The following is a 17,615-nucleotide window of genomic DNA, read 5'->3' on the forward strand; positions in this document are numbered from 1 at the left end:
TGCAGTGCACTCGCGGCCGTCCCACAAGCGTCGCACCGCACAACAACGCAACAGCACGACGACCCTGACGCGGCCCTGACGCATCCTCTTGACCTCCACACACATATCTCTCCCGTTAACCAGACGCCACCATCTCTCCCGCGCTCTTGTCCACTCAAAGCCCTCGCCCCAGTGTATGCACCACTCCGCGCCCCGTAACCCGATCCCATACCTGGCTCGTCGCCTGCTCTTTCCAAACGGGTGCTCCACGCGCCGTCTCAACTGTGCAAGCAACTCCTCGTTTGCGTATGCGCAGAGGCGCACAAAGCCTTGCGCCGTCAGAGCAGGCGATCGGTCGGCTCGGGAGCGGGGAGGGGTCGGCACGGCGGGGCCGGTACATGGAAGCGTCGGGTGTCTTTGGCGCGAATCGGGACAGGAGTGAGGGTCTGGTCTGGTGGGAGCGAGGAGCGATGCGGTAGGGTCGGGTGCTGTGGTGAGGGGTTTGGAGAGTCAACTTGGGCAGTGTGCCTGAGATGGAAGGCGCGCGGCTGATTCTCGGGCCAATTTCTCCGCACGCCAGGATGCGTCATTTCCATTTTCATGTCGCGCACCAGATGGAAAACTACCTACACACCCCATTGTCAACCTCCTCAGCAGCAGCGATTGCTACGCGCGATTGCTACGCGTGCCTCAGCCACGCCTAGACTGACTCCTTAGCCTCATCGCACCGCATCCAACCGCACCAAATGTCCGCAAGAACGGCAGCGGCATCACCAGCCAAGCGCGACAACCGTCGACCGTCGATGGTTCAACAGCAGGACCGGGACGGGAACATGCGCGCGCGGCGATGAAAGAGACGGGACAACAGGGCGAGCATAAGCACTCCAAGAGTCCGTTACGTGCGCTGGATTGCTGCCATGGGAGCTCGAGAAGCACGCAGTCGCGTCGCTTTCGTCGGGCGGATCGCGCGTCTTGGAGACGTGAGTACAGTGATGCAATGTCAGGAGATGCATCGAATCGGTCCGCACTGCGGTGGACCCTAAGGACGGATCGTCCCGTACCGCTCGGCGTGTGGAGACCACGAACATCACCGCTTGTGTTCATGGGCAACATGTTGAGAGACAATGGGTTCAAGCAGCCCGAGTCAGGCTGTCATGCTATCCTATCTCCCTACACGTTTTGTTGTGGACTATGAGGACCTCTCTGATGACTAATAATACCTTATAGAATATTGTTTAACCGTTCTACATCCATAAAGATCTCCGAAACGGACTGGAAACCAAACACAAAATGCATTCACACAATGGGTATTTCACCAACGCTCCTGCCACCAAAAGCTCGCCCATCTATTCTTCCAAATCCAGGCTCTGCAGCCCCTCAACAACCTCTATCCTCTTCCTCAGCACCCGCATAGGCACAAAATGCAGGAACAAAAACTCATCGTCCGCATTCGGGGGCAGCGGAGCCCCCCTCATCCTCAGCTCCTTTATCCACTTGTTAACATTCCTAAACCACACCCCGCCGTATTCCTTCGCGTCCTCCATGGTAATCAAGACCTGATTAAGCGCTACGCTCTCGCGGCCCTCACTCACACGACGCAGCGCCTCCGTCTTCGCCGCCTCCTTGCTGTACACGGAGACGAGCGGCGACGCGGCCTCGTCCTCCCGGCTGAGATGGCGCGTGAGGAAGCCGGCCGTGTGTTTCCGCTCTGCGCGGCAGGTCGGATACAGTTTGACGAAGGCGTGCGACGCCGCCACGATGCCTTTCCCGCTTACGAACCGTGCGGGCGACGTGGAGTCTTCCACGTGCCACCCCTCGAAGAGAATGTTTTGCGCCCGCAGCCGCTGGATGTGGTAGAACGTGGGTGAGAGTGTTTTTGCGAGGCTCAGCGTGCGGTTCCTGCGCTTGGGTTAGCATGGCGCTTCCGGCTGGCGCAAGGGCGGAGACGCAGGTAGGTATGTACATTGCGGAATTCCCGGTCCTGCGAGCGGGGTCAATTGCCGCGCGACGGCGTGTAAGCGGACCGGAGACTGCGGCGCGAAAGATGCGTATGGTGGCTTTCGGTAGCAGCGCGCGAAGACACACTGGAGTGGAGGCATAGAAGGGCGGAGCGGGAGAGCCCCGCGCGCGCGTATCCGACGTTATATAGCGGGCTTGTTGGGAGCCCCGTGACTCGGCTTGGCCGTGCTTGCTATGCGGGGTTGCAGGGCGCGGCCGCGCGGTAGCCAGTCAAGGTGGGGGAGCAGGGGTGCGCCGCGTCGTACAAGGGTTTCTGGTCGCGTCGTGTAAACCCTGGTCGGCCTTGCTTGAACACCACTTTTACGCGACGTCTCGGGACGTAGAGGTTAACAAGATGTCAATGCGATGGCGGCGTTCACTTATTGTTGAAGCGTAGGAAGTGGATGTTGATTTTTAGTGGTTGTTCTGAAAATGCGATTGAAGCTCGAAACGCACCAGGTTTCAAAGATTGAATGGTTTGAGTAGGTAGTCTGCGAAATCATGCTGCGTGATGTTTAGTATCTCATGATGGACGATCATTGCTTGTTTAGTGCTTTGATGCCATAACTGGTAGTGTACTCTGTTAAATTTTCTACACATGTGGAGATAAAACGAAGTATTGTTGCGTCAAATTCTGGTATCGAATTCGATGCTTCTATTCAATCACAACTAAAAAAGTAGATCCCTTCGAGCAGTTGTATTGGAATAAATAAGCCGATACTAACGCCCTCAAACGGTCCGAGGAAAGGGTAACGCATTCATGAACGCGTCGCACCGCACCGCTGCATCTCTCGCATACAGCCGTTCTTCGACCCCTTTCAAAGGCCAAAACCTTAAGCCCGCATCATCCAGCCCCGTCGTTCCCTGTGCCGCGGCAGGCAGTGCAATCACGCCCCTCAGAGGGTTCAAAACATAACCTTCTCTGCGAAGTTGGCTGTAGTGCTCTACTTCGCTCCAGATCAAATACAGTGCAAGTGACCAAACGGCGTGGAGAATGAGAACGAGCGAGGTAAGTTTGGCGGAGAAGCCCCAGCGGTATGCCGCGTGCTTTTCGGAGTCGGGGAGGCATCGCTCATTTTCTTTTACGTCCTTGTCGGAGTAGCCGTTGCCGCTGTAGCAGACGGCTTCAGTGTTGGGGTAGCGGTCGATTATGTCAATGGGAAAGGTGTAGTTGTTTATTGGGACGGTGATGGTGTCATTGCCTAAGCAAGGTTAGGGATATTGTTGATGTTGGACTAGGTATACTTACAGTTGTATTATTAGGTATCTGAGTTTGAAAAGTATAATTGATTATCGAGGAACCAACCTAATAGAATATCAGGTTTCTTTTCTATTTTTGTCTTTCCAAATGAAGGACTTGCAATTGTTTAGAGTAGTTAAGCATATCGTTGGGCCTATAATTTCTATTAGTGTTTGCGTAAGAAGGATACGAAGAGTCTTACATTTGGCTGCCCGAGTAACGGAACGAGCTTTAGCTACGGAAAGATCTTTCTCAAGAAGATTAGCGGAGCCGTTTATGTCTGGCAAGCCTTCAAACATAAGGCATTTGTGGAACATATCTGATGGAACATGTTGAGAGGTATCGGGTAACATAACGTATGCAAAGGAGGAGCTGACGTAGCCAGTCATGGTAGAAATCAGAGTTGGCATAGCCAGGGCGTAGAGAAACGCGAAGGCAGCATAAGCAAAGAGAAATGTCGCCTTCTTTGTCGAGTGTCGCATGAGGTCTCTACATAGGCCTACAACGGCCCAAATAGATGGTCCGTCCAAGGATATTCCAGTGAAGGTTCTGTAAGGAATCGGTGTTACCTCGATGGTCCGGAGTAGCGCAGCGGAGAAGACCACATAACAGGCCCAGCCTGCAACAAACTGCATGCCACGAGCAACAAACAGGTCCCAGATGGTATCCAAAAGCTTAGCTAGCCAGAACGGGAAGCGTCCTTTGACTCGGTCGATAGTGAAAAGGCCCGCGAGGCCAAACATGTCGTCTCTTTCGTTGTAATAGTCGAAGCTTTGAGAACATCGGATAGGTATCGTTGTAAAGAGCCGGTAAACGAAGCTGAAGTAGCATATAAGCGGCATAAATCCGTAGTGAAAGAGTGCGATGGTGGCGATACTCCGGCGCTGGACCTGCCCCGACCCGATGATGTTTCGGATGGTGGTTGCTAGTCTGGCCGTTGTACGCTGAACTAATGGTTTCGAGTCCTTCGAAGTTCCATTGGTGTTTTGGAACACCTTTTCGGGAGTTGGATCATTCTGCCAAGCTGTTGGCAGTTCTGGCTTAGAAATTTGATGAGAGCAGCCCGGTCTCAGGTCGGCCGTGCTAGAGTCGGCGCCGATATGGTAAGCCTTAATATTAATGAAGTCTGAGCTCGGCATGGTTGTGAGCTGCCAAGCTAAAACAATAAAATGGCGCCTAAATGTGAACTTATAAAAAGATAACTAGTAGAAGAGCATAGGCACTTTCATGTCTGTATTCGGTTATATCGGAAGCCGTTTCTTAGGAATTTTATAGATACTTAAGAGGTTCTCAGTAGTTGTCCAGAACGCCATTAACCTAGGTAGGTGCATATTCTGGATCGTGAATCATTGAACAAAGTACAGGCATGTAAGATCTGCTAAACTAATGTCTACTTAAGAATAATTAACAGCCCAGAACCTGGCACCACGAGACCTACATCGAACTGAATATATTTCGTATGTGGCTTGTATCTCGTAAGGGTTATAAGATTTTAAATAGGGCTCTATGCACTTAATAGACACTAATTCTGGCTCCGTGGCAGTACTCAATCAGCTTGCAGTGATCTTTGGAAACTTAAACACCTTCTTAACATCGTGGAAAAGTATTAGCTAATAGCCACTGGACCGAATAATGGTCCGATAGGGAATGAAAGGATCATTTTTGGTTGCTTTTGTAATAATCGCAAGTTTTGTTTACTACATCCCTATCCAAGGGATGGCATTTCCTATTCCGGTATCTGAACTGCTATTAGCACTAAGCAACCCCGCAACAGATTATAACCCTATGCGGTAAGCGGAGCTTTCTATTAAGGGATACTCGTTAAAGTAGGTCATATTAAAATCGCTACCACGTCGAATAAGACCATCATTGCGGCATACCCTGGTAGCCGGGTGGATCTAAAATAGATAATATAGTTTTTGTAGCCTCGTGACCTTTGCCAGAGCTAGTGTTTATATGAGAGGCTTAAAAAAAAGTACTAAACCAAAAGCCTATTACAATTGGGAGCTAGTATTTCTTATAAGATCGAGACTAGTCACACAGATCAAAACTCTCGGTACTCACCAGACCGCTTCTGCTCACTGTTGCATCAAAAAGAGGATTTGAGAACATGGTATAACTCCTGGTGTAATATGCGGATGCTAATGAAAAAGACAACTCCACGGCAATCTGCGTCTTAGAAGACCCAGGATAGTGTGACAACGCTCAGATGCTTCTTTAAATCGGAAAGGTGACTTCGGACATCCGTTTTCCAGATGATTATCTCCGCTCCGGACCAGCAGAGTAGATTTCGAAGTACTTTGCTCCGTTGTGCGTCAAAATGAGCAAGGGAAAGAACTGCGAAATTGCTCCTGGAGATGGGTAAAAATTTATGTTGATCGCTGGAATGCCTTAGGCTTGTCGTATTTTCAATTTACAGATGATGGAAAGCAAGTAGGCCGTGAGAGGACGTTAGTTCTGGTGTTGAGGCAGTGACGTAGCTACCCCGCACTTCGTACCCCGCAAAGTAAACAACGTCCGTGCACCGGTTGACGCGGCGCCGACGCCTCCATCGTGCATGTCAACACCAAACACCGACGACACTCCCTCACGCTCATTCACCCACCACACCTTTAACATGCATCCTGCCAAGGAGCAATTTCCCAGGCCATGGCGCTCATTCAACAGTGCACGGACGCGCTCGGGCATCCGCGCGCGTTAACAATGCGACTCGGCGACGCAAAGACCTTTGTCACAACGTTCGCTTGCACTCACACCTCCCACCGTCAGTTAATGTGAACCTAGCGAACGGCGTCGGAAGATTTTTTCGCCTATTTCACTTGCTTTGCTTGAGCTATAAGTGCTACCTCTCCCTCGCCCTTCGACAGACAACCTTCGACCGACAACCTTCCACCTTCCTCTCGATCGCTTTGCTCCGCCGGTCATCGACATTGCGCTCCAACGCGATCCTTTGCCGTCGCAAAGCAACTCCCATACACCAACCCATCCACCGTCGCTTGACTTTCCGATCGTCAGCTACCTAGCACGTGCCGTTGTAGAGGGTAAGCCCGTCGCGTTTCCCCTTTGCTTTGCTCTGCGGGCGGGCGGGCTCACCCACCCTACATCCTCCAACGCCTGTCTAACCGGCATCGCATACAGCCCGCTGATCGTCTAGTCATAGACCGTAGCAAAATGCGTAACCTCGGGCCCGCCGCCCCGGTTCAGGGCGGGAACCAGCCGATGTCGCTCTTCAAATCCGAGGTATTCGTCGCTTGGGACGACGAAGAGACGCAGCAGCAGTGTCATCTTGGAGGCCTCTCGCACCAGAAGGGCGGAAACAACAGCGATCCGGCCAACTTGACGCTATACATCGGGAACAACTTGAGCGACAATACCATGCTGATAAACCTGCATGTCCCGATCATGGACTCGGTCAAGACCACACACGACGTCTACATTATCTTGCCTGCCGAGCATCTTCAGATGCGCACCGCCACGATTCACCGCACCGACCTGGAGGTTCCCAACGCCCTACGTCAGCGCCGTCACGACTCCATGTCCCCTGTTGACAACGACTACGATAACGATGGTGCATTGGATTACTTCACCCGTATCCGCTTCACGCTCACCATGAGCGCGGTTACCCTCCTGCCCGTCCTCGCACACGGCCATTCGCTCTCATTCGATCACAACCAGCAGCACATCCTGACCTCGCTGCGTTCACTCGCGCAAGCCAAGGAACTCATCGTCTTCCTTCCCCGTGGCGACGGCGTGGACAGCATAATCCTACGTGAGGTGGGACTTGCACTTAGTCAGGGCGGGCCACGTACGCCGAAGCCCGCCCTGAAGCCTGTGTCGGCGGATGGGCGTGCATGGAGCGTTGACACCTGGAAGAAGTTCCTGGAGCGGGTAGATTCTTCCACAGGTAAGACCTCAACGTCGACAAAGCCGTACACGCAGAACCCGTCCAACGCTTGGGCCAGCCCCACTGTCGGTGGTAATCGCCTTCCTAACAGTTGTTCGACATTCGAACCCTCGCCTGGTGGCGCTACGCAGGTTCCGCAGTCTGGCGGTCTGTTTGGCTCCCTTGGTTCTACCAATGCTGGTTCCACATACAACTCTCCCGCCTCGACGGCATATGGAAGCACCACCGGTAACTCGTTCCTCGGCGGAAGCAACGCAGCCAACGCTTCGTACAACATGTACGGCTCCGGTGGTTATACCCACTCGTCAGGAGGTTTATTTGCCTCTATCACGCCTTCTTCAGCTTACCAGCAACCTAATCGCCCTTACATGCAGAGTATGCTTAGGTCTGATCAGGTCGAGGGTCTCGCCGTTGGCCAGGACCCGATGAACTTCTTGGGTATTTCGTTGGTGAAGATGCAGAAGGATTTAAATAAAGAGATGCAGAAGGCTAAGGAGGAGGAGAAGATCCGGAAGGCTATGGAGGAAAAGAAGAAGCGGAAGTCTATGGAGGAGAAGATGCGGAAGACCATGGTGGACTGCACCGCTCGTTTCTCTGCGCGTAAGCACACAGCTGCATTTCGTGCGATGCAGACTCAGATTCCGAATCCCTTTACCCCTACTGGTACCGACTTCAACTTCACCTCCAAGGCCCCGACGCCGAAGAAGAGGCAGAGTATGCCGAGAACTAGTCCCGCTTCTGCTACTGGTAGCGACTTCGACTTCGACTTCACCTTCAGGGCCCCGACGTCGAATCCTTCACAGAACTACTACGACAACCGCCCGATCAGCTGGTCTGCCTCCGCTAGATTCCCCACCGCTGCTCCGGTCGCTGCTCCGGCCGCTGTTCCCGCCGCTGTTCCCGCTGCTTCCGTTCCACGTCGCAAGACGCGCCAGAGCTATCCCAGAGCCATCCCTGTGGCTCTCGAGATTCCCGAGCCACCGCAACCGGGCAAGAAGAAGCAGCAGAAGCCGAGGCTGAAGCAAGAGGAATTGCACGAGTACGACGAGGCCGCCCTTGCAGCGCACAACAAGAGCACGATGAAGCCCAGCTCACGGATCCACGAGAAGGCGGTCATGCCTACCTTCATCTGGGCCCCCCCATTGATATCCGTCCCATGGTTGTCGCCGGGCCATGGGGTCAGTTGGCGAAGGACTGTCCGGCGCGTAGGCGTGCGCAGAGTGAGAGTGATGTCGTGGATCCGAGGCCGCTGAAGCGGTCGAAGGTCTAGGTGGCGGTTGGTGATGGTGGCGAGTGGTCAAAAAAAAAGTGCTGTGTCTTGATAGATGGTTTCCTTTCTCATTTTCCCCAAAAGGTTAATATGGGTGGGGCGGAGTCTGTTTAAATTGAACTTTTGGCATTGGAGCGGGTTATACCAGGGTTGGTTGCGGTTCTTCGGATTGCTCACGATACCTTTTCTTTTCCAGGTTGCTCGATGATACCCCCTTTCTCTTCAAATAACTTTCTCTTCAAGTAGATAATATTGAAACTGTATTATTATTAAAACGGTGCTCGTGAATGCTTGGGTTGCTTGATGCTTGCCGGTTAAATCTTCCACGCGTTCAGCCACGAAGCTGACGACTTGTACCGTTGGTCCTGAGGGCGGGGATGCAGATGTACCAAGGTATTTGCCCAAGAACCTTGGATAGCTTCATTTCGCTACCCATGGCGGCTACCGAATCTGCCAACACACGCGACTATAAAATGCCCCAGCCCCAGTGCTCTCTTACAGTCTCCCACGCAACATCAGCTTCTCCCAAAACCAAAACCCAACTCTTACAAATCCTCTTAACCCACAACACCAACAACAACCACAAAAATGCGCACCCTCTTCCTCATCACCCTAACCGCGCTCCTCCTCAGCAGCAGCAGCACCACGCACGCGCTGCCCGCTCCCCAAGCGCCGGCCGAGTTCATCGCGCCGATCGAAATCACAAAAGATGTCCTGATCCAGCTGCCAGGCAACATCAAGACGCAGCCGTTCGGGGGCAAGAACTGCTACGGGCGATGGAACGAAGCTAAGCGTTGTCGCAAAGCTGTCGACGGGACCTTCGTACCCCGCACTTTTGTCGTCGCAAGCGATGACCATGTTTGGCAGTGCTGCTTTGATGGGAGCAAGATACCGATTTTCCCGGGGGAGGGGCTGAAGGGGAAGGAGGTGCTGAAGCAGTGGGAGGCGGGGGAGTGGGATGTTTAGACTTTAGTGTGGGTGCGGTGTGGGGTTTTTTGGAGGAGAAGGGGGGCTTGGAAGGGCTTGTGAGACGGATGGTGGGGGTTGAATTTGAGCTTGCTTGTCTGCTTCTTTGATCGGGCTGGTGGAGGGGTGGGTGTTTGTTTGGGACTTTGTGCGTGGGCTTTGATGCCTTGGGTGTGTCCTTGGGTAGCTAGTCACTGGCCCGTGATGTAGACATTCGCATGTTCTGGAACAGTGGAGAAATTACAGAATGGCTTCGTGGCAACTGTTCTTGGTCGAAGTGAAAGACCAGGCCGATTTCTTTAAGAAAGCGAGTTGGAAAGGCGGAGAAGGGGAGAGCATCTGCGTACGCGCTCTCCCGAAATCGAAAACAAACCCTTTAAGTCCCGGCATGGTACTTCACAGCGATGATGTTGCAGGCAGGAGAGATCGTTCGTCTTCACTGGAAGGCAAAATACAAGAGCGTGATGCAGTGACATGCAGGTGTCCGCTCCGCTCCGCCCCGCCCCGCTGCTCCGCCCTCCTTGTCCCTTTCCGCCCTACTTGTTATTTTCCCGGTCGCATAAACGAAAATCTTTGCAGACCTCACCATTGCGCGCGCTACGACATACCACGCGACAAGTCTCTCACCACCGTACAGCCGGCTTGTCTGATTGTTTTTTCTGCTTTGCCTCTGCATGTGGGTATCGGTCATCTGGTCTACAGCGGTACCACGCTCGGTGTAGGACCTGGAGTTTTGTCGAAGCGTCTTGCACGCTCAGTCGTTCAACAATAGTCGCGTTGCCCGCAGTGCCCTGAATCGACTCGTGGCAATGTTTAATTCCAAGACGCGGCGGCTCATGGAGACAGTGGCATGGCTCCGCGATCGCCAAAGCTTCAACCAAACTTGAAAGACGAGTGCTATGAGAAGCGGTTGTCTGGTAGCGATGATGTCGCAAGATCAGCAGGCACACCCGCTGGACCCTATACCCCGCACTCTCGTTTGGCGCGACTGCTAATCGTCCCGTTCCATGTTACCTGCACAGGACTAGACCAAAGACCACCAGACTGTCAGACTTCTCAATGACGATCCACGGGACCGGCCGCAATTAGTCTTCGCTCTTGTCTTTGCCTGGGGATAGAGATACCACAACTTTGATAAATGAGCATTCCTACCTCGGAGCTTTGTCAGTGTCATAGTGAACAAACACCGTTGTATATCAATATCTTGATCTTCATGCAACTCCAAATCCGATTTTCATCTCACTACAGCCACTCGCTCCAAGCAGTTTGCAAGCCCGACGGGTAGTTGGCCTTTGTAAAACTAAGTTTCTCTCTTTAATAGCAGCTTGTCCCTCACTATCAGCCTCCACCTAAATCCACAACTCGATATACGCAACCATGCGTATCATTCTTTTCGCCCAACTACTTCTCAGCCTCCTCATCATCACCACATACGCGAACCCCAGCGAAAGCACCTCACTCAACAAGCGGGGCAAGCACCCACCACCGATCGAGCCAACCGCGAACTCGCCCAAGCCAGCGCCCGTCCCACAACACGTCCAAGACTGGCTCTTAAAAAAGGAGCTCCGCCTTGCAGGCCCCGTCAACAGCACCGAAGGCTGGATCTGGAACCTGGCGTTCGACATGAACATCAACACGTTCGAGCAGCATCGCAAAGCGCAAGACATTGTCGAGCTGTCCGCCTTCACCTGGAGCAAAGACCACTGCTCCTCTGCGCCCGACAAGCCGTTCGGCTTCGACTTCACGCTCGCGTGCAATCGCCACGACTTCATGTACCATGCCTGGAGCTATGTCTGCCGCTTCGACCACGACCATCGCAAGTCCGCTGATGAGGTCTTCTATGAGGATATGAAACGCGTCTGCCGTAAGAATCTCCTGTGCAAGGGCACGGCTAAAACTTATTATGCTGCTGTGCGGGCGTTCAGTGGGCACGGAACTAATCTCTGTGGAAATGACAAGTATTGGGATTAGGTTTGGGGGTGTTGGGGCTGCGGTTGTTGGGGCGTTGTTGTGTGGTTGTCGCGTTGTGGGCTTTGTTCCTAGTTGTTTTCTCGAGGAGATTGAGATTTGGTCTTGGCGTTTGGTATAAAGCAACCTATAGTATCCTTTCGTACGTTGCCGGCACCCTGGCATGCAGCTGCCAAGAAGCTCTCTTGAGTTGCATAAGGAAGCGAGGATACGACGTGAAAGTTTTGCTTGAGCAAGCATAGGCTCTAACGACGCTAGCGGGGGAAGGGCTTACGCGATTCAAAACCCGCGTTGGGTTGCCTTTTAAGCTGTCACGCCCTAGTGTAGGAAGCCAGTTGTCTGTTTGCTTGCATAAAACAATTTGGAACGTTTGTTAATTGATTGAGAGAAGTACTGATTTATTATAGCTATTATTACATGAGCCCTTGATTTCCCAGCCACCGCATGGGTGTGCTTCTCTTGCTGCAGCGGACCCATATAAAATTAGAGAGGAGAGTGATATCTTCGAGAGGAGAGTGGTATCTTCGGGAGCAGAGTGTTGTCTTGTTTACATCTTTCGCAAACCTCCTGCTTTTCCCATTACCCGTACAGATCGTCAGAGACGGCGTGTCAGAACCAGCCTGTCCGACCCGGTTCAACCTACGACTTAAGCAGAGTTCCATTCAGGATCGATTGGCGTCCGGTCGAGAGCGAGGGTGAAGCTCTCAGTCCATGAACCAAAGAACGGTTCAACTTTCACACCCCGTCGCTCTGCCGCCTGGCAGAACCGCTCAGTAGCTCTCTTTGCTTCTGCCGTTGTGACAGGCGGCCCCTCAATCTGCTCAATGTCTCTGCCCTCATGAGCGTGCCTGTCTTCCAAGTCCAGAATAAAGCTGAGTGTTTTCAGCTTTGGCAGGAATGCGGGGTCATCAAATTTGTTGATCCATTTCTGGTAGTGGTCTGCATCGTCTCTGGCCAGCGATCTTGAGCCCCGGAAGCGGAGTGTGTGGATGTTTGGCGGTAGTGCGTCAAAGATCTGGGCCAGTTGCTTGGCGTCTTTGTAGATGTCGTCGAGGCCGATGACGAGTGTCTCAAGGTTTGTGAGGTGCGGTAGGACCAGCTCTAACCCTTCACCGGGAGTGTACCAGAGATCGCAGCCGTTCCACGCGATGAGGCTCAATGTTCTCAGTCGACGAAGAAGATGAGGGCTCGAGGACGCCCAGATAAAGATTGTATCCCGAGCGTCATTTTCAGAGATTTCCAGGATTTCGAGCTTAGGCTTGTAGGGCATGTGTTGCTCCCAGTCAAATCTTGGGTCTTCTTCAGCGGCCGTCCACTTGATCATTTTACCATGGTATTTCTCCGGTAAGATATGCTCATCTTTATCTAGCTCCGCTAGTTTGAGGTTTTCAACAAGAAGATGGCATGGGTAGTAGAGCACCAGATGCTTGACTAGGCCTTTAGTGATCCAACGGGATCGACAGGCCTTGAGGTCACAGGCGCCGCTCAGCGTGATCTTTTCCAATGGCCAGTGTGGAGGTACCTTGTCGTCGTGAAGCTCCTCGTCCCATCCGCCGTCCATGTAAAGTTCTTTGACGGATTTGAAATGATCGTTGACAAGACCCCAGTCGGCATCTTCGTTTACGTTGTCCAGCTTGAGATATTCCGCATCTCTGTGCTCATTCACAAGCTGAGGCTGTACCGGCTGTTTAAGGTCGACATACGCGATAGTATTCTGCCGAAAGCTGGTCGTGATGGATGCCATGGCTGTGGGAAGTTGTTGCCGTGGGATCCTGGTGATGAAGCTCGGCCGCATGAGCCGACGACGGAACATCGCCAGGAAAGCTGACTGGGCCAGTAGTGGACGTATGGCAAGAGTTTTGCCTATACGGTGTGTGGCCTCTTTCACCAATTCCTGATATCGAGACTTTTGATTACTCCGTGAGTGATGCAAGTGGTGGAATTGAGATGAAAAAAAGATGGAAGTTGAAGTCAACTGCTGCTGCCTGCTCTCTGAAGTTGGGGCTGCCTTTCGCTAATTTTACTGCGTTTAGCTTAGTGACGGCTGTGTATCTATTGCGGCTCTTTCGGGTTGCACAGCCATGGAGCTAGCAAGAAATACCTTGAAGAGAGTTGCTCAAGTTTTACATCACATTTCTAGCTACTATCTATATAAGGTGACGTTTTGATGCATTATCAGTTTCTGATTAAGGTGAGTTTTATCTCTTTGAAATGCATCACACTCCGACGTACTATTATCCAACGAATTGCAAGAAGCTAGTCTGTAACAGCCCTTTAAAACCCCTGCTTGACCAGGTTAGAACTAACTAAAATGAGATTACACCGCATTATTCTCACAAAGCATCCGTATCTATAGACGATTGAAAATATATAAAGGAGACGATGTGTGCTTTGCTCAGGGAGGAGCCGCAGAGCACGTATGATAACATGGTTGGCGAGTGGGGAGATATGTTCGTAAAGGGGTATTCCTAAAAAGGAAAGTTGGTAAGTGATTTGCTACTGGGATGTGACCTTGATCAACGCAACCTATTAGAATGGGACAAGTGTTCTACGAGACATCATAATATCCAGCGGCATTGTAGTTACATAGCAGTGCCGATCAGGGCTACGCGACAAAACCTGAGCCAAGCGAAAACCAGGGAAGCTGTGGACCACATACGTGTATGTAAACAGAACAGTCGAAGATGCGGGGTAAACATTATAATGCGGCACGATCCTGAACCTTTGAAACCCTAATGTCTTGCTTTAATCTCTTCTACAGTGCTTTGCCTCTGCCGTAGCTCTCACATGCCGTTCAAAATACAGGTGGAAAAGCACTAGCATTTTGTCAGTCAGGATCACTCCGATAACTCTCTTTTTGTCAGCCTTATTACAGTTAGTTGTTACACTACAGCCTTACCCCTTACACCACACGTTTATCCACTGCAAGGGAATAAGGATCTTAAAGAGAAAACGTGTTCTTTTAGATAGCAGCATATATACCTCCATAGGTAGTAGTAATTTAGGAGGACAAGGGGCGTCCAATTTCTCGCGCCCAGCTTCACACATTTGAAATAAGACTATGGCTCAACAAAAATTTATTCTCGACTGGCTAGCAATATGCGGTACCAAGCAGCAATTCGCAGATGCAGCGTGCATCTTGAGCTTGCTTGGAAAGTCACAGCTTCCAGCTGACCGAAACTCAAGTGAATATGGCAAGGAAACACCAATAGCTCATTCAGACCATAATAGCGAGGATGATTCGAGTACGACAGATTCGGACCTCATGGACGAAAGCCAAGACCATCGAGAAGAAGCGACTAGTCGTGGCGGGAAGGTAACAGAACACACTTCCAATTTACTGCGAAACGAATTCTTGACGCGGTTGGCCGAAACGCTTGCACGATACAAAGGAGGCTTACAATCCAAAGAAACCTCACAATCCGGGCCAAAGCATGTATCTGAAGCATATATGGAAGAACAACCACAAGACGAACCTAAAGCAGTTGAAATATTTGTGACTAAAAATGAAGGCATCAACGAGGAGGATACTAAATATCTCTATGACTTGAAACTACAGTTGGAAGCTCTCTCGAGAAATAGTAAGAGAACCATTTCCTGTGTGTTGCCATAGACTTGCTGAAAATATCCAGACACAGATGCCGAGGAAATGGAAGACCTTCTCCTTGATCGGAGTTTGAGATATATACGGCCTCGTCTCGAAAAATACGTAGCTTTGCTTATAGGCAGTTTCGAAACAAAAGTTCCAGCCGGAACCCCGGCTAAACATGGCCGTCAGGACATTTTTCAGAGTTTGTCGGAACAACAATCTGACCCAAACGCCATATGGGAATATGAACCTTGGAACGACTACAAACCACAACCAGCAAAAGTTATCCATGCTGGCAATTCATCTAAGCCAAACAGTGCGCATGCGGAGAGCGGGAAAACCTGCACCGATATACAGAAAGATTCAAACACACTATTCGAGCAGGTGCTTTAGTTCGTGAAATCTAAGCCGTTGGAAAGAGAAGAAACCTCACGAGAAGAAGCTCTAAAACTTTTAATAAAGTCTATTCAAGGCTTTATCTTCGACGTCCGAGGCCGTTCCGCGCTTCATTGTCGCTTTCTGCAACATTTCTCCGAAAGAATGGAAGGTCCAGAAAAAGCAGAAAAAGCAGAACGAGCATTAAATTTTCTCTGCCGCGTTCAAGCAGCTACAAAAACATTTACAAAGGCAGCAACTAAGCTGCCATCGTTTCGCCAAATCACTTTTACGCCTGTGGATGGAAGGCGCAGAGCTAGGCCGAAGAAGAAAATTCCCCACCGCTCTCTATTTCCGAGACAATTAAATCTATCATCAAACCCGATGCTCAGCTTCAATAAAAGCTTTCTAAACTGGAGAAATAATTTCAAGAGATCAGAACACGCAAAATCCACATTCACGCAGAAATACAGTTAGTATCCGATTACGAGCGACGGCAATCCATTACTACGCAGAACAAGCGGACAATCAGGTTCATTGGAACCAGCAAGCTTTGCTGCTATCTGTGCGGCCAATTCCTTGAGAAATATGGATATTTCGCTGCCCGCGGTTGCCATGGAACACTGTATCCTCAGTGGGACTGTCCAAGAGTCGTCCCTACCGGCAAAAGTGCTACAACCTTCCAGATTGCTATAAGCTAATGCTATCAAAACATCATATCTCGTATAACAGAGGTTACTTCAAGTTTGACGCTAAAGAAAGCTGGCTTGTTAGCGGAGTCTACTATCGACTTGGCGACAGCAGACAATTTCCTCCGACCACGCCTCCAAAATGACACTGCGTCAACAGTATCCATTCAAAGGGTAAGTCTTTCTTTAGCATAGTCTCTCCCTTGAAACAAAGTCGAGCTTAATACCACTGCAGTTTATATAGCCTAGTGGTATTTGACGATGGCATGATCTATTACCACAGTCCATCAAATCCGAGGATTTCCATCGTCATGGGCCCAGGAAGCGAGTCCTGCAGTCAAGAAATGCCCACAGAGAAAGCCGAGAAGCTGTTGACAACACATTTGAGAAATAAGCTATTACCCAGCATTAAAGGTCACCAAAAACAGCATTGCCATAACCAAGGCTGTGGGGCCACTCCATCATACCGCTGCGGGAGGTGTTAAACTAGCTACTACGCTAGGAGCTGCCAACGCATAGACTAGCACCAACACGTATTTTTATACGCAGTACCAACGACACCCAATCTGGCCGACCGATTAAGATAGTATATCTATAAGAACTTGTATTTTACCGACGGTAGGAAAGCCTTTAATATAGCATAGTTTAGTAGAACTCTCATCCAAGACACGGACGCCGCTTGTGGTTGGGGCTTTTGGAACTGCGATACGGCCGCGAAGTTCGGCGCTTTGGCAGCGCTGTAACTCGAAGCATTCCTCGGGACGAGGCTGAGTGCAAGGAAGCTACAAAGCTGGCATGATATGAGAAGAATCGCTCAGAACCTGCTGGCACGGATATCGATGCCCGAAGAGCTGCTATGCCATCTTGGATCTGGACTGTTCGAACACACCGATACTGCCGGTTTTAAATACTATGGTGCTAAAAGAGCCATGGATGTTTTCCTGGAGAGCTGGACTGAAGCAAGAGGGAGGAGAGTAGCCGAGACTAAGGTTTTCCGGCTCTATACCATCGTCTTACGAGACTTTGAAAAGCTCCCAGACGAAAAGAACCCCGAGTGGATGGACTTTAGCTTCTACCTCTACCCAACTCCGGTGCGGAAGCAGCGGATGGCAGAAAAATACGTCCAGTTAGCGGACAAGGCATATCTTACAGACGTAGCGACAGCTTGGGAAAACCATTCACTAGAAAAATTATTCCAAGACAAAGGTATCGAAGTTACCGACTTTACGGCCAATGATATACATTTCGGCCGCTCACCACTTGATAGGCTAGAAGTCTATCGGCTAATGATGGAGATTCACCACCTTCATAGCGGATTGTTCTACAAGTGCGCGGGAGTGCACATACATGGTGATTTTGAACGAGCAATGAAAAACAGGTTCCATGTCGAAGCCGACAACTTTTGTTTCTACAAAACCAACTCCTGGGAGAAATGGCAGCTATCGCTTCTCTTTAAAGAACTTTTCGAGCGCAAGGATTTCGATCCTAGAGAGATGCAAGCTGTTTCTCGCAGCGATTCTGGGGAAGGGTTTCACAAATGGATGGAAGACAAGATTTACACAAGGCGGTTTTCCCAGCAAATACTTAGCTGATGCATTTTTTCCAAGCTTCAGAGCGTATTTGGATCGTAGAACAAG

At 50.8% G+C, this 17,615-nt stretch overlaps 8 protein-coding genes across 8 annotated transcripts; 5 read left to right on the plus strand and 3 right to left on the minus strand.

Moving 5' to 3' along the window:
- Window positions 1-1,177: 1,177 nt before the first annotated feature.
- K452DRAFT_287516 (uncharacterized protein) lies at window positions 1,178-2,079 on the minus strand. The gene is made up of 2 exons (XM_033540492.1): window positions 1,943-2,079; window positions 1,178-1,878 (listed from the first exon to the last, which is right to left on the minus strand). Coding segments are annotated over exons 1-2 (555 nt in total). The 5' UTR covers window positions 1,945-2,079; the 3' UTR covers window positions 1,178-1,325.
- Window positions 2,080-2,706: 627 nt separating this feature from the next.
- K452DRAFT_308654 (uncharacterized protein) lies at window positions 2,707-4,356 on the minus strand (the record flags this gene model as incomplete). Its single annotated transcript, XM_033543176.1, has 2 exons — window positions 2,707-3,179; window positions 3,420-4,356. 2 exons carry the CDS (start codon window positions 4,354-4,356, stop codon window positions 2,707-2,709), a joined length of 1,410 nt encoding a protein of 469 aa, XP_033397265.1.
- A 3,350-nt stretch (window positions 4,357-7,706) lies between these two features.
- Window positions 7,707-8,421, plus strand: K452DRAFT_287518 (uncharacterized protein). Its single transcript, XM_033540493.1, has one exon. It carries the CDS (start codon window positions 7,748-7,750, stop codon window positions 8,372-8,374), a length of 627 nt encoding a protein of 208 aa, XP_033397266.1. The 5' UTR covers window positions 7,707-7,747; the 3' UTR covers window positions 8,375-8,421.
- Window positions 8,422-8,979: 558 nt separating this feature from the next.
- On the plus strand, window positions 8,980-9,357 carry K452DRAFT_298266 (uncharacterized protein; the record flags this gene model as incomplete). Its single annotated transcript, XM_033542105.1, has 1 exon — window positions 8,980-9,357. The coding sequence occupies one exon, from the start codon at window positions 8,980-8,982 to the stop codon at window positions 9,355-9,357; it is 378 nt and encodes a 125-aa protein (XP_033397267.1).
- A 1,689-nt stretch (window positions 9,358-11,046) lies between these two features.
- On the plus strand, window positions 11,047-11,286 carry K452DRAFT_193619 (uncharacterized protein; the record flags this gene model as incomplete). The annotated part of the gene is made up of 1 exon (XM_033535890.1): window positions 11,047-11,286. A coding segment is annotated over one exon (240 nt), but the record flags the coding sequence as incomplete, so codon positions are not given.
- A 401-nt stretch (window positions 11,287-11,687) lies between these two features.
- K452DRAFT_287519 (uncharacterized protein) lies at window positions 11,688-13,275 on the minus strand. Its single transcript, XM_033540494.1, has one exon. It carries the CDS (start codon window positions 13,067-13,069, stop codon window positions 11,972-11,974), a length of 1,098 nt encoding a protein of 365 aa, XP_033397269.1. The 5' UTR covers window positions 13,070-13,275; the 3' UTR covers window positions 11,688-11,971.
- Window positions 13,276-14,386: 1,111 nt separating this feature from the next.
- Window positions 14,387-15,307, plus strand: K452DRAFT_308659 (uncharacterized protein; the record flags this gene model as incomplete). Its single annotated transcript, XM_033543177.1, has 2 exons — window positions 14,387-14,906; window positions 14,958-15,307. 2 exons carry the CDS (start codon window positions 14,387-14,389, stop codon window positions 15,305-15,307), a joined length of 870 nt encoding a protein of 289 aa, XP_033397270.1.
- Window positions 15,308-16,817: 1,510 nt separating this feature from the next.
- Window positions 16,818-17,570, plus strand: K452DRAFT_308660 (uncharacterized protein; the record flags this gene model as incomplete). Its single annotated transcript, XM_033543178.1, has 1 exon — window positions 16,818-17,570. One exon carries the CDS (start codon window positions 16,818-16,820, stop codon window positions 17,568-17,570), a length of 753 nt encoding a protein of 250 aa, XP_033397271.1.
- Between the last annotated feature and the right edge of the window lie 45 nt (window positions 17,571-17,615).

Source organism: Aplosporella prunicola, assembly GCF_010093885.1.
Source record: "Aplosporella prunicola CBS 121167 unplaced genomic scaffold K452scaffold_13, whole genome shotgun sequence".
NCBI classification, from domain to species: Eukaryota; Fungi; Ascomycota; class Dothideomycetes; order Botryosphaeriales; family Aplosporellaceae; genus Aplosporella; species Aplosporella prunicola.